General features: G+C 45.5%; 1 protein-coding gene across 2 annotated transcripts; it reads left to right on the forward strand.

Moving 5' to 3' along the window:
* The first annotated feature begins 157 nt into the window (after positions 1 to 157).
* DNAJB11 (DnaJ heat shock protein family (Hsp40) member B11) lies at positions 158 to 15,331 on the forward strand. Of its 2 annotated transcripts, XM_075507631.1 has the most exons (10): positions 159 to 372; positions 484 to 640; positions 4,211 to 4,308; positions 5,424 to 5,556; positions 6,485 to 6,627; positions 7,179 to 7,261; positions 7,851 to 7,908; positions 8,477 to 8,588; positions 9,000 to 9,159; positions 13,442 to 15,331. In XM_075507631.1, exons 1-10 carry the CDS (start codon positions 203 to 205, stop codon positions 13,504 to 13,506), a joined length of 1,179 nt encoding a protein of 392 aa, XP_075363746.1. In that variant the 5' UTR covers positions 159 to 202; the 3' UTR covers positions 13,507 to 15,331. The 2 variants fall into 2 exon arrangements, with proteins under 2 accessions (XP_075363747.1, XP_075363746.1); XM_075507632.1 differs by lacking the exon at positions 9,000 to 9,159 and having other exon boundaries at positions 158 to 372.
* Positions 15,332 to 15,630: the final 299 nt, after the last annotated feature.

Consider the following 15,630-nt stretch of genomic DNA (forward strand, 5'->3'; position numbering starts at 1 on the left):
GCGATAGGGCAGGGCGCGGCGTGACGTAATGAGCTATGATTGGATCGGCGAGCTCAGAGCCTACGTCATGGCAGGCAATTGGCCGGTGGCGTTGAGCCGGTGGTGAAGTGTGCGCAGCCGATAGGCTGGCGGCACGCAGCGCGCGGCGCTGTGCCACGCTCCCATTGGCCGGCCGCCGTCGCCGGGCTGCGCTTCACGTTTAATGGTGGCCGGGCCGGGGCAGGCGGCTGCGGCGCTGCGGATCTGTCTGGAGAGCGCCGCTGTCTCTCCCCGCCGTCCCCCGGGCAGGCCTGGCCGCTGCGCCATGGCCCCCGGCTGGCTCGGCCGCCTCTGCCTCCTGCTGCTCTGCCTCTGCGAGGAGGCCGCCGCTGGGTGAGTGCGCCTGGCCGCGCCGCCGGGCCTTTGTCCCCCCCTCCCCGGCTCGGCGGCCGCGGCGCTGACGGGGCCTCGCTCCCTTCCCCGCTCTCTCTTCCCCCCTGGTAGGAGAGACTTTTACAAGATCCTGGGGGTGTCCCGCGGCGCTTCCATCAAGGACATCAAGAAGGCCTACCGGAAACTGGCGCTGCAGCTCCATCCCGACAGGAACCCTGACGACCCCCGGGCGCAGGAGAAGTTCCAGGATCTGGGGGCTGCCTACGAGGTGAGGCCGGGGGCCGCGGGCTCCCCCTGCCCCGCACCCGTCTGTGGGCGCCACTGAGCAGCACTACTACCTGCGGTGTAGGGCAGGGTGTAGCAAGGCCTGGTGTGGCTGCTGGGAAAGGAGAGGGGTGAAGTCGTGCAGCTTGTTGAAAGGAACTCTGAGAACTTTTAAGTTCTCCTGGCCGTTCTTAGACTGTGTAGGGTAGATGGGGTTCATAGTAAAACATGCTGAGAGTGTGAAGCTGAGCTTGGCCAACAAGTTGTTTCGTGAGGCTTCATCCTGTAATGCTTGAGGGAATGAGAAAGGAGGGCTTCTAGGCCATTCTATAAGATGCAGGTGCAATCCCTCCTCCCCCATTACTATCTTGAATTTCAGGCATTCTACCAAATAAAAAGCAAGGGTAGAGAGCCTGTCAAGCTGATTAGAGAGCTCCTTTTGTCAGAGGATAATAGAAGACCTTAGTCTGCTTAGCCAGGAGAAAGTGAAGACAGCAAGTTAAAGTTATTTGGTATTTATTAATAATTCTCTGAGGAAGAAATAGAGTTGCATCAGCTGTAAGTACTGGCATAGGAGCAAGTGTGTGTATGTATAGGGCCTGGCTGTGATTAAGTCTGAGCTGATAGGAGATGAAAGGTGGTTGGCTTGCCTTTTAGAAGGCATTAAGGTGGGAAAAATAAGTGTTAAGTCACACATGTGTGAGAATTCCTGTTTCCATGATAACACAGTAGCATACAAATGATACCTGACACTAATAGCACAGCGCACTATATAAATCGTGTATAGATTATTTTATTAGCCAAATGTTTTAAGTCAAACCTCCTTTCTCTGCTACGTACATGTTAACGCAATTTAGGCAGGGTGATGGGATCTGTTTGTTCCACATTCTCTGTTCTTTTTGTCTCTCTTCTGTCACTTTTGGTTTCCATCTGCTCCTGCCATCCCCCCTGGAGCAGAGGGCCCCTGAGGAAGATGGTGTTGACCAGCAAGAATTCATCGCAGCAGTTCCACCAGGAGCTTGCCTGCACTGGTGGGCTGTTTGGGTGGGAGATTTGTGTCCTCTTTGAGGATCTGAGCTTCAGAAGGAAAGGGTTTGTGTTCCTGCTGCAGTCCAGTGGTGCTGCTCAGCCCGCAGCTGTAGTGTGGCTCCTGCTTCCATCCCTGATGCTCCTCTGCTCTTCAGATATGCAAATACAAAATAAATGAGGAAGTGAGAGAAACAGCTTGAATGTGTTCCTTTTTGGTCAGAAAAAAAGCCCATTAACTCTGGGTTTTGTATCAGAGCTGGGACCTCTTTTTAGTTCAGACTTACCTATTCTTAAAGAAATTGGCTGAACTCTCACAGGGAAACCAGTGAATGTAAAGAATTTTTTTGTGAAAAAAAGTATTTGTTACCTGTCATTTGCAGCATCTGAAGATTGATATATGCGGCTTACTTCAAAGCTGAGTTTGTTGTTCCTGCGAGTTGGGATCTTGTCACATTTGACAGTACTTTATGCACGGGAAGCACTTCTCTACCTCTTCCCCAAGTCCCAGTTTATTTAAGTCTTTACTATAGTAACAGTTGAGAGTACTTTTTCTGTTAAAAACATTGGGGAGAAAATGGTTGTAAAATCAAATCAGCAGGGGATGTGGTGGCAGGAGTAGCTGAATAATAACTTTTATGAGCAGTGACTGAGTCTGCATCCCTCTAACCAGGGTATTATTGAAGCACAACAGTGTCCTTGTTCAACATAGCGTGGAGTTCTAGTGCTAACGCAGGCAATGCGAACGCAATGTGCTCTCACTGGGTGCTGGTGAAAATTAAACTAGGAAACCTCCCTTCAAAGTCTTCATTCGTGTGCTTCTTGCTGAAGAGAGATGCATCAGAATATTGAAATCCAGTGTTGGATTTCACTGGTTCCATGGTTTTTAAAATAGGTTTGGAAGAAGTAACATTTTGATGTCCTGCAAGGTCTTTGTCTCTTTGTTTAGCCAGTACAGCTTGCAAATTCTTCTGCTAACCTAGCTATGAAATGCAGTGTGTTGATTTGATTGTTTTGTGCAAAAAGGAGCTAGAATTATGTTTCCCTTATAACCTAAACCAAGATGTAAAGCAACAGCCTCTGTTAGTAGTAACACTGCTCAGGGTTTGGCTAGCTGACTATCTATAGCAAAGCCTTCATAAAAATTGTTGGGAAAGTAAGTTAATTAAACTACTTGGTCTCCTTCATTTTAACAGCCTAAGTGATTTCCACCCTGCAGCTGTGTGGTCTGAACACAGTTGTTTCAATTAGAAAGGAGATTGATCCCATGTGAGGGAACTGAGAATCCTCTATAGTCACTAGTCTCAGGATAGTTTGGGGGTGGATTTTCCATGGGGTTTTTTCTAAGCTTGTCCACTGCAGTTGCTTTGCTTTCAAGGCAACCTAACGTAACAAACAAGAACTCTCTTCACAGTACTTGAAATTGTGGTCTTGGAGTTCTGTTCTCCAACAGCCTGCAGAAAAAAGGAAAATTAATGGAAAGGCAAATATTTTGTGTTCTTCATTCATTTCTTATTGTTCGTGGTATCATCAGTGCTGTGCAGTACTCTGCTGGAAGAATTTTGCTCTGATACCAACAGATCACAACATGGAAACCTTATCCCAGTTTTAGGGAATGTGTGTTTTAATGCAAAATCTGAAGTGACAAAGGGAAAATTGAACTCTTACCTACTAGATGAAGGTAGTAAAGTTGCTGTTGGTTTTTTTCCCCTGTTGCTAGCATTTATCATTGGGTACTGTTTCAGGCTGGTTTTCATTGTTTAGCCAGCTTCTCCACCTGTTTAGTTGCTTCTCCATCTGTTTCCACTTCTCTCTAGGCTGGCAAAGCTAACCTGGCAATTTTAACCTTCCCAAATATGATCAACAGGGGAAGAACAGGAAGAAAGACTAAATGTGACCGGAAACTTCTGGATCTCTGTGGGAGGAAAGAGCAAAGATCAATACTTAGGAATTAAAATTGAAGCTTTACAGTCTTGAAAGTCATGTGTGTTGGGATGTTATTCTGCCTCAGTACTGACATTACTTCTAAATTTTGCTGCCCTTAGGAATGGGGGCCAGCATTCAAACTGGTGCAGAGTTACCATATTTGGCAGGTTCAGCTTGGTAGGCAAACTTGCCATCATTGCTAGTTGTTACAAAATAGTAGCTGGAGAAATACACATTCTGCATGCTTGAAGAACAAACTGAGAAACAGGAGTGCTGTTATGTGATTATTTCTTTGTGTGTGTGTGTCCTGCTTTGTAGGGACTGATTTGAATTATTCTTTCTGATTCTTTTTTAATCCTTAAGATAAACTCTGTATTGTTTATGTTTTCTGTCTTGCTTCTGCTGTTTTAATAAATTGGCTGTACTCTTTATGGGTTTACCTGATAAATGTTTAACTCTTCTAGTCCAGCACAGCAAGCAAGTTCTAGCCAGTGCTTCTGTAATGTAAAGCATGGCTGCTTGTCTGCCAGTGAAGAGTACTGGTGAGATTCCTCTCAGCTGTGTTTAAATAACACAGTTCAGCTGTGGGTGAATGTCTTGTTGGCTTACATCCCTTTGCCAGGTGCTGTCAGATGAGGAGAAGAGGAAGCAGTATGATGCGTATGGTGAAGAGGGATTGAAGGATGGGCACCAGAGCTCCCATGGAGACATCTTCTCACAGTAAGTAGATTTTGCCACTTTAGGCTATTCTACAGTTGATGTTCTAATTTTGTGATGCTCATGCACGTGTTTTGACGAGGGCATATTCTATGTTAAGGTCTTTTACCCAGTTAGGAAGCACTGATCTGAAATGACAGTTGAGAATTTGAAGAAATACATTTACAGTGGATATTCCATGTGCAGTTTTCAGTTGTCTGTCTTGCATCAGTCCTTGCTTCAAGAGCAATGAGTAGGAACCAGTTGTGTCTTCCCACATGGGTAGCTCTTGCTCATTTGGCAAGCTGCATTGCCAATGTGGGTGACTTGTAAGGTGCTGCAGCAGCATTAAACATGTAGGAACTTTCTTGTGTTCTCTGGTATGTGATTGATGAACCTGTTGTCTCAGATCATGTGTGTGCATTGGGGGTTCACTTTTTTTTGCAAAGTAATGCTGTAGTGACTTACACTACATTTCAGACCAACTGTAGAATTTGGATCCTTAAAATCTGAAGGCACTTGCATGTTGCTTAGGCACAACCTGATTTTCTGTTTAAGACTCCTTTGGTTCTGCTAGGCACAAATTTACTAAAACAATTCCTGAAGTTGCTCATCTCATGTAATCCTTCTGGGTGAGAATTCACACCATCTGTTGGTCTGTTTTAAGGAAAAATATGCAGACTTGCTAGGAAGTTTTTTCTCATTCCCCTTGTCCTCAAACTACTGAAAACCAACCTGCTAGCATTGACTTGTGGTGCCAGAGATGGAGTGCTACTCAGAGTTTGCACCTTGTGATGATGGTAGCTGAGCAGCAGGTGCAGTACAGAGAGGACTTCCATTAGGCAGTGGTCAGATTTCGAGGTGTTGGCATTCAACTCCTGCTTCAAAACTTGTTTTCTTTAGTACAGAAAACTCTTCAGAAGTGACAGCTTTGTTTGAAGGCATTAGCTTATGTCCTGGAGGAGCAAAAAGAGGTATCTGGATTTACTATGGTGCTTTTGTACTGTGAGGAGGCTGTTCTCTAGGGGGCTAGAAGCATTTGCCAAGCAGTATGTTGCTGCTGCCTTAGGTGGCGCTCTTCATCAAAACCTTGTTTGATCAGAATTCCTTCCTGAACTAATTGATGTACTTTACTCCAGCTTCTTTGGGGACTTTGGATTCATGTTTGGAGGTAACCCTCGCCAACAAGACAGGAACATTCCTCGAGGAAGTGACATCATCGTGGACCTGGAGGTTACACTGGAGGAGGTGTATTCAGGAAACTTTGTAGAAGTAAGCTTGGCTGCTTGTCCGTCTCTCCAATGTGTTCTCAGGTTTGAGATGCCTGGCCTGGCCGCTGCTCAGAATGTTATCTTCTCCTAAAGAATGGAACTAAAATAGATGCTCATTTTCTCAGTATCTGGCAGTGACAGTGGAAGACTGATGGTATTTGCTAGTAGTTAACTGAAGAAACAATACATTTATTTATCTTTGCCATCTGGCAATTTCTCTATAAAGGGATGCTTCCTGTGATAATAGCTTACTTATTGGCTGTCAGTGACTAGCTGTAGCTTTTTTAATTGCAGTAGCCCAGTTGGAAAAGGTGTAACTGGTCTCTCTCTAGAATTCAGTGATATTTGAGGGCCTGTTCATAAGCCTCAAATTCATTTTGTAATTCTTGCAAACCATGTTGAGGATTCTTCATAGCCTCTTTATATGGCCAAACATATCACTGCAAATTTCTGGATTACATACCTGGCAAATGTATGGTGGCCTTTTAATTTTTTTTTTAAGCAAGCTACACTTCTGGTGCTGACAATCTCTGCTATTCTGCATGTTAGAATTTGCATTGATTGAGTTTGTGTTGTGAGTGTCTGAGTAAATGGGGAACTCTGAATAACTTTGCCCATTGTGTGGGACAAGGAAACTATCATAACCAAAGTGTGAGGTGTTTCATCCTAGTGTAGAAAGGTGTGCAGGAAAAAAAGAAATGGTAATAGTGGTATCGGAGAAAGTTTTTCTGGTATTTAATGTGTGATCAGCAAGACATGCAAAGTGAAAACTGTTGTCAATGGCTCCAAATGGCCGAGGCCATTTGGAGCTACTATGGAGGCAGCACACAATCAAATTATGTTCGGGCTGTTTGAGAAATCCAGACCCTTGTGGAGACCCAGGAGTGCTGGCCTGTGTGCTGGTATCAACCTCTTCCCCTTCCATGCAGGTTGTCAGGAACAAGCCAGTGGCAAGACAGGCCCCTGGCAAACGGAAATGCAATTGCCGGCAGGAGATGAGGACCACCCAGTTGGGTCCTGGACGTTTCCAGATGACTCAAGAAGTTGTTTGTGATGAATGTCCAAATGTCAAGTGAGTTTTATGCTCTTTACTGCTATATGGATGTTTATTCAAAACCTGCCACTAGATGGAGGAAACTGCCTGTACTACCAGTAAGACCTGGGGAATTGGGAAAAACTTAATACAGGTTTCTCATTTCCAAGGAGCCAGTCTTTATTCTTACAGTAGAGATAGCCAGCTTTATTAGATGTGAAGCTCCCTAATTTGCTCTTTCAGCCTCTTATTCCTTGAACAATCAGTCGTACTACAGTGAAAGTTCCACAACTAAATCTGAATAAACAAAGTCAGGGAAGCCCATGGTTTCCAGCTGGTAACAGTTGGATGTGGAATACTGTGGTGTAGTCATCCAGATGCTGACTATGCATTTAGGAGCTTAACTTTGCCTTCTCTACTAGATGAGTATCAGCACACAAGAAAGGCAGCGCTCACCCTCCAGTTTTAGATGCAAGCAAGGAGAGAGTATGTGTTAACTTGTGGGGGTGTTCTCATTACCCCAGTAATGTAAGTAGGTGCTACCACTGACTGTTGAAAACCTCATGCTTGCTTGCTCTTCCCCTTTGCAGGCTTGTGAATGAGGAGCGAACACTAGAAGTGGAGATAGAGCCAGGCGTGAGGGATGGTATGGAGTATCCCTTCATTGGTGAAGGTATGTATATGGGCACTACCCTGCTGCTCAGCTTTGACTGGCTCTTTTTCTGTGATGCAAGGCTGGCCTTCATGGCATTGAAAGTGTCCAAGCCCTGCTTTGCATAACTGATCAGTACATGGTTTTAAGTGCTGTGTCCTCTGCATGCTGCTGAAATCCAGGAGCATACTCTTTGCTAAGTCTGGATAATGAGTTCCACTCCCTTTGCTGGTACTGGGGGCGCACACAAAAAAAGTTCTAAATCTGTTTCAGATGGCTTTTGAGTAGGAGCATCTGTTCCAGGCTTGAGTATGTGAGGGAATCCCCTCTGCCCAAGGAGATGAAGTCCTTCAAGTAAAGGACATTGTTAACATGCAGGCAAGTCTTTCAGAACAGCAGAGAGGTATGAGCTCATTGAGGTAATACTCAAAAGTCCTAGGCTCTTTAATAACAAATGTGTAAGCAGGGTTTTAGTCATGTAAAGACCAACCAGTTAGTGTTTTCCTTTAACATGTGAGCTGCAAATCTCTGCTGTGTTTAATATGCTGCTTGTTTCTTCAGTTGTTACTAACTAATTCCTTTAAACAGAGCTTTTCTTTCTTTTTCACAGGTGAACCCCATGTGGATGGGGAGCCAGGTGATTTGCGCTTCCGAATAAAAGTTCTTAAGTAAGTTACTGGCCTAGTTAGACTACTCATTATGTTTCCTCTAAAGGAAGCTTGCAATCAATTTTCTGGCCAGTGTTGCCTGCTTGGCTAGCATGTAGCTTGCCCTTCAGCAGAGTTGGTGCAGCCAGGGGTCTGGTACTCAGGGCTGTGTGGGATGTTCAACCCTGAAGATGCTAGAGTAGCTGGATTCACCACTGTTAAGATGCTGTAATAACTCCACTTTTATTTCATTTGGCTTGAATTCTGGCATGCATTAGTAGCTCCTCTGTGAATCATATGAAATATCTCAATTTTCCATAAACATACAATGTCTCTATTGTAAGGAAATGCACTACTAAGAAAATTGTGTGAATCACAACTTGACACGCCTCACCACTCATTGCCCAGAAATAGAAAGGTTATTTAGTAGTACATACCTCGCACAGGAAAACAAAGCTAAATTTCATTCATTCTTCACTTCCTCTCTGATTTGTGAATTCTCCAAACTCACAAATAGAGGGGAGGAAGCTAGAGGGCCTAATTTCCTTATGGGGAAGGAGAAAAGTTCCAATGCCTTTTATTTCCACAGGCACCCAGTCTTTGAAAGAAGAGGAGATGACTTGTATACAAACGTGACAGTCTCGCTGGTTGAGGCACTTACAGGCTTTGAAATGGATATCGCTCACTTGGATGGGCACAAGGTGAGGCAACGGTTTGCTTTCTTGCTGTATGTAAACAAAATTTAACTGCAGGCCTCCTGTGCTGAGGGCTAGCTTGCTTGGGGTCTGTGCAGCTGCTGGTTGTATACAGTATCCCCTCTGCTAGAGCCTTCCAGACCAATTCCCATGGAGCCAAAACAGGCTCTGTACAAGGGGTGCACAGTGTGGGTCTTGGTTCCAGGCTGTCACAGCAGTTACTGCATGTGCTGTCTTGGGTGGTGTTAGTCCTGGCATGTGTCCTGGCAGTAATACTGCCTGGACCCCTTGAATATCACTGTCTTTGGCACGGAATCAATATCAGATGAAGCTTTCCAGTGGGTTGGAACGGTCATTGGAGTATTGGGGTACACACACAGAACATTACTAATGTTCTGAAATTTTTTTTGTCTCTAGGTTCATATTGCTCGGGATAAAATTACGAAACCTGGGGCCAAACTGTGGAAGAAAGGAGAAGGTCTTCCAAATTTTGATAACAATAATATCAAAGGCTCACTAATAATAACATTTGATGTGGAGTTCCCCAAAGAGCAACTGACAAACGAACAGCGGGAAGGTGTGTGTTTTAAAGCTCTGTCATGGCAGTGGGCTGCACAGACCTCTCACCAAAGCTGATAAGAAGTTGTCACAACTGAACCAGTGGCCGGTAGCAGTCAGGAGGGGCTCTCCTTTCCTTGTGCCCCTTGTACAACATAATCACAGGGCATTGGTCAACTATGTTAACTTCCATTTCCCTTTGAAGCAAGTGAGCTTGGCTGCTGCAGTTGTAGGGAACCAGATTAGGCTGGGATGTGCCACTGCTGGGATGTAGCACTTGGCAAGTTTGCAGCTGCTTTGTTTTGTAGCTGGCCATCTGTCTGAACTGAAACACTTACTGGGCTTTGTCTCTGCTGGAATGGGATCACAAGCGGTTTTACAGCCCCTGCTTCTACTTTCTTGGAGGCAAGATTTGTGAAAATCCCTCTACTGTCAAGGGTAAAGAGTGTCATGCAGCCAGGATTGTTCCTCTCTACATCTCCTTCAACCTTAAGTGCTTTGTGGCCATATAGGGAAGAAGGGTGCAATGCAGATATTTTGTAGAAGAGACCTGCTTCTCAGCTTCAGTGCTCAAATGGAAACTTGAAGAACCATGTAGAAATCCTAAAATTGACAGGCGGGTAGATAGGTGGAAATTCCTCTTTGCTTCAGCAGCCTCTGCAGTAGGTTCTGCTGTTCTGCACAAGGCATCAGAGTAGGCATGAAGGGCCTCATCCTCTGCTACAGGGCAAAGAAGATCCTGGCATGTGCCAGTGCGGCTCTTCAGAAAATTCCAATCCCCAGAACTTCTTCCTGCTGGTCACGGCCATCATACTTCCTTCTTCTGAAGGTGCCCTTTTAATGGATTCTGGCAGCTGTCTTGGTAGAATGAGGCAAATGTGCAGCTTTCCTGGACTCTTCAAGCTTGTAGAGGGACGCCAAGCCCTGGGTGGGCTTTTCTCAGCCCTATGGCACTTACTGCTGCATTGATGACACTGTGCTAGCTACCACTTGGAGCTCAGTTGGTGGCTGCAGTTCCAGGGTTGACTGATGTTCTGTGACTTTCTGCAGCTGTCTGGGCTCCGAGATCTGTGCTTTGAGTGAACCTGTTTTGTGTTTTGACCCCTGTGCTTTCCTGCTTGTTGCAAGTGTGTTGTGTCCAGTGAGGGCTGCGGAGCACAGTGATGACATAAGTGTGAAGTATCATTCCAGGCTCTGCTGCCCTTCTTGAAGCTTTGTACGGCAACAGCACCTCTTGAACAGGCGTGATGTTTTTCTAGCTGTTGCTCTTGGCAGTTTGTGAAGAGACTGGGCAAAGAGTAGTGACAGAAGCCTCCATGTCTGTCAAAATTGCTTGTATGCCTTTACAGATATCCTGGGAATGGAGAGGTGATGGTACTGGCATGAGTGTGTTCAGGCATGGGACCTTTGAATGTTTCACTCTCTCCTAAAGCAATTCCATGTTTCCCAGGGGAAGGTGACTGGGTAGGCAGTCAGATGCATTTCTGTGTCCTAGAGTATCTCCAAACATCCAGTGGTTTAAGGAGTTTTATGAGGGAATAGGTCTGTTCATGTTGTGTGGCAGCAGTTCAGTGTACATGTTCAAAGGAAGACTGTAGGCTTCAGAATTCAAAACATCCCTTTTTTCTTATTGTTGGCGGTAGTCCTAACTTCTTATCTCATAACCATATGTACAGCTCCTGGGGCAGTCAGAAGATACTCTGACTCCAAGAGCACTGTTCTGGTCAGTCTAAGCTTTAGAGTCAGAAGTAATATGCTTTCTTTCCTGCCAGTGTGACATCAGGGAATTTATTTCCTTTTGATCAGAGGTGACTTTATCTTTGACATATCTGTCAGTTCATCTCTACTGACACTTGTTTATTGTCTGTTTTGGAGCTTTGGATCCCATGCTTTAACTCTGGAGTGCTCAGAGAGGAACAGCAGGCAGCAAAGTGCCCAGGTTGTGTTGTAACCTGTCACCTGTTGGTGGTGTCAGAAAAATCTCAAAGTTGGCTCTAGTAAAAAATGCCTGCGGTGAAGTTCCACCAAATGTCAGGATTCCTGGCTGGAATTCCTGATTGAACATCAGATATGTGTTGAAATATCCTGTGTGCTAAGGAGGGTATCCTTCAGGCCAGCAGGCAGCTGCCTAGAGCTAGCTAGCAGGAAACAAGGTATGGGAATTGTGCTAATCCCACCTCTTTTCAGGGTTACTGGGAGCACACCTTTCTCCAGCTATGTCCTTCCTTTCAAAGAATTACACATCCAGGAGGCACATCCTCTTACCCATCAGCCAGGAAGTGGCTTTGAGCATCCTTTGGCTGTGGAGGGGAAGTGAACTTGCCTGTACTCCCCTGGAGAATGACCTATCCTTAATGATTAGCAGCCCCTGTATTAGGAGCTCACTTTGCCCTGCTGCTAAGGATGTTTTTGAATGTAGAAAAGAGTTCAGAGTTCTCTGGCCAGCAAGCAAGAAGTATGAATAGTTCTTGCCTGGCAGAGACATGTCTTAGTTCCAGTTACTACTTCCACCAGGACAGTTTTCCAGTATTTTAACAGAGCTACTGTGACCCTTATGCATCAAATCACTGGTCTTAAAGGACAGTAGTATTTGTGGCCAGAATGATTTAAGGGTAGATAAGCAGGACAAGGTTTGCAGGGAGGCATACTCTTTTAGCTGGATTTTCTGAAGAAGGACTTGCATGCCTGAAAGGTTGGGGTTTTCTTCTGTAAATTGGTCAATCTAATTACTGATCCTCCCTCTCCATGCCTGTGTACCTCACTTAAAGTCAACAACTACAGCACTATTTTCTAGGCAGCCTAGTCTGACCTGTTGTACAAACATGTACGGTATGACACCATGACTCTGGCTTCAGTGGAGCAGCAGAGCAAGCTGATCTGAGGGAGGACTGTGATCCCATATTCTGTCATGTTGAGGTGCAAGCCAGCTGCTTGTGTGCTTTGTTGCAAGACTGCTGTTTTGGGGACATCCAACAGCAGAATTATAGTAGTTTAGCTTAATTTTTCTTATTATTTGAAAGTTACCCATGGTGTGGGGAGTTTTTCTCTGTTTTGGGTCCTGACAGCCCCCCCTCAGGCTCTGTGGTTTCTGGTGCTGGTCAGAGCAGAGATGCTGCTGTTCCCCGAGGGGCCCTGTGGGCAGGGCAGGGAGAGTCTTGGCAGTGTGTGACCAGATTGGCTTTAAGGAGGGAGTCCCCTCCGATTATCTCTGGAAAAGCAGTGTGACACATGTATTCTTGCCAGTCTGCTTCCTCTGTTTTGTGTGGACTTGCCCTTTAAGTAGCAGTGAAGACCTGCCAGTCTTTCCCTGAAAGTGCTGACCCCAGTGGATGAGCTATTATGGTTTTAAGGGCTGACTCACTCTTCTGTTATCCTGCTCTGGTAAGAATTTGATCTGACAGGACCTCAGAGCACTCAGTTCTTTGAAATGTTTTATGAATGGGCTTTCAGGGGTGGGGAAGATGGTATTCAAAAAGTCATCTAGACTTCTTTGTGAAACAGTGGGTTTCAAAAAACTTAAGATTTTCAGGCCTTCAGTAGGATACTTAAGCCCACAGATAACAAGTTTGCTTCTGTTAATTACCTTCAGGGACTACTTCTAGTGGACAGTAGCGTCCCCAGGTACCACATACCAGTGTGAAAACCTCTACTTTCTAATTACTCATGTGGGTTTCTGTAGCTGGCAAGTCCAGAAAGACTCAAATGTAGCCCTCCCGAGCTTGCTGCTAGCAGATTTCTCTTGGGCTGTAGAGCCTGGGGAGATGAGGTAGATGAATTCGACTCTGGAAATACTCAGCAAGTTGGTTGTTGTTGCATTTGTACTTAAGGTGACAAAACTGTTGTCAACTTCAACAGCAAAGCAGCTCTGGGGTCAGCTTTATCCCTTACAGAGCTGTGAGGATCTTGAGGTGGTGTGCTGGGCTTTGAGTTTGTAGCAGAGGAGGCTTTCTCCCTGGAACCACTGGCCTTGTGTGGTCCTGAGAATGCATGAAAGCACTGTTACGGCATCACTAACCTCAGTCCAGTTTCTCCTTGTAGGAATGCTGAAGGAGCAGGAGTAAAGCTGTTGCACCACTGGGTTTGGGGGGATTTTTCATTTTTTTTAATGATGCTCGGTGTTTGCATTATTAGCATTTGCAGTTTTAATGATGTGTGGTGTTTGCATTATTCAGGTACGTGGGCTCAGCCTTGAAAGGCTGGTGCCACAGGGCCTATGAGCCAGATGTGTAAATGCAGCAGGAACAGAAAATACAGAGTCCTCCTGTTTGTGTTGTAGAATAATGCTTTCCCTTCTCTTGCAGGTCTCAAACAGTTGTTGAAACAAGGATCGGTGCAGAAGGTGTACAATGGATTGCAGGGATATTGATGTGTGGAAAAATTGGATGTAACTTAAAATGAAAAGTCAGATTTGTTTGCGGTCTCTTCTCCTGCCCACTGTAGAATGGAAAAGAGGGAGGGTGGGGCAATTGTTGAGGTATACATAATTTTTTCTTTGTAAATGGTGGAAATGCTCAGACAAGTTGGGGGAAATACTACCCTTTTCAGGACATAACTGGTGCTGCCTATCATGTTCCATGTCCTGGAACAACAAAGACTCCTTGAGCAGGAAAAAAAGGTGGGGAAAGGAGTTTTAAATTCCACACAGATTGGAATTTCTGTTTTTTAAATATATTTTGATGTGACTTTTCTTGACCATCTCAACATATTTTCATAGTTTCTCCTGCTTTTTATGTCCTTTGTGTCAGTCTCTTCCAAGTTTCTGTTGTTTCTTAATCCCAGCCCTTCCTCCTCTTCCCCTCTGAGTCCAAAGTGTGGTATTGATTCAGAGTCTGTGTTTCTGGGGCAGGAGTACAGGTGCTGTTGGGAGTGGACTGGCAGGAGAGCCTTTATGGGCTATGTTAGGCCCCACATATGGTTGGGAAAGCAGGGGAAAAGAGTCTCTTAAGGCTCCTGTGGACTCTCTTAACTACCAAGTAGTCCTCTTGTCCCAAAAGTTAATGCTTGGTTTTAAATTTGAAGTTGCAACAGCTTAGCTCCTCAGACTTTCATGGTGGGATTTTGGAAAATAATGGGAATGGCTCCTCATGGTCTTGCTTCTTCCTCATTGCCCCCAGATGTAACCAACAGCTTGTCTGGAAAAGTTCACTTGCCTCCTGCACTCTGTCCTCTGTGATGATGGGTGAAGCTAACAGCACAGACATAAAGATGTTTGAGTTGGAATGGCAAAAACTATCTGGTTATGTATGTCAGCAGCCCTTACCCTGGGACAGCAGCAAGTCGTTGGACTAACAAGGAGTATGATCTAAGCTGTGAGCTGCTGTAAAGGGTAAAACTACAGCTGCTAATACCAGCAAAAGCTCTGTAGCTGCTTTATTTGAACTAAGGGCCTGGTAACCTGGCAGGGAGGTACCTGTGCTGCTCTAGTTTGTCATGAAGACCCTGCTGCTTTAAGCATCCCCATCAGAGACTCGTCTCCCTGTGTTCTTCAGGAGTGGTAGCTAAACAATTTCTTAGAGGTGCCTGTGTCACTCAGACTTGTGCTTCACTGTGACAGGGATGTAGGCAGCAAGAGAAATTAGTCAGTTGTTCATGTAGGACAGTGTTCTGCTCCTTCCCTCTGGGCTCTTAGGGGCTATAAAATGGGATCCTTACAGCTGCTGCCTTATACCTTATCCCCTGCCTGGGAAGTGGATGGGATCTGCTTTTTCTACATGGAAATGTTTGCTGGGGAACAGCAGCAGGAGACTCAAGGTAGGTTTTTTTGTTTTGTTTTGTTGTTTGTTTTTCTGCATTGTGAACTTCAAGTAGCTCAGATCTGAGCTCGGAGAGGTGGAGAGCAGCTCTGGCCCAGCCCTTGTGTGCTGCACTTGATCTAGCAATGTCCCACCCAACCCTTAAACTCCAGTGGGGGCTGACGCAGCGGAAGCAGCAGCACTGGGAAGGTTTCCTGTTGGATCCTTTGTACGTTTGCCTTGGCAGAGCAAAGCAGGGGCTTCAGGAACAGCTGAGAGAGCGGGGCGAGACAAACCTGGGATGCCAAACCCTTGGTCTCAATGTTTGTCTTCCTCAAAATCTGTAAGTGTAAGCTGTTAATCCCAGCTGAGGCTGCTACCTTGAGTGTCTGCCTGTTTGACCAGCTCTTTCCAGGTCTCTGTAGGCAGCTCTGCCCCTGCTTCCCTCCTTAGCTTAGATTTCTAAGAAACCTCAGATTTCAAAGAAACTCTCCTGATATCCCTATGCATGGGGCTGGTTCCTGTTATCTCAGCCCCTCAAGGGTCTGTTTGATTGCCTTTCTGCTTTACTGTTTCACCGGTGCGCAACTATGCTGCCAGTGCTCACCTGTAGCAATAAAGCCAAAAAGCTGGGACTTTGCACCAAAGTCTCAACTTCTCCACAGGAGAAGGTGGTGTAACCTTTCCTACCTGCACCCCTAGCAGCAGGCAGTGCATTTATTTCAGGCATGAGTACTTGTTTCTGCTGCTGCTTTTCC

The sequence above is a fragment of the Mycteria americana genome, chromosome 7, assembly GCF_035582795.1.
Source record: "Mycteria americana isolate JAX WOST 10 ecotype Jacksonville Zoo and Gardens chromosome 7, USCA_MyAme_1.0, whole genome shotgun sequence".
NCBI lineage: Eukaryota > Metazoa > Chordata > Aves > Ciconiiformes > Ciconiidae > Mycteria > Mycteria americana.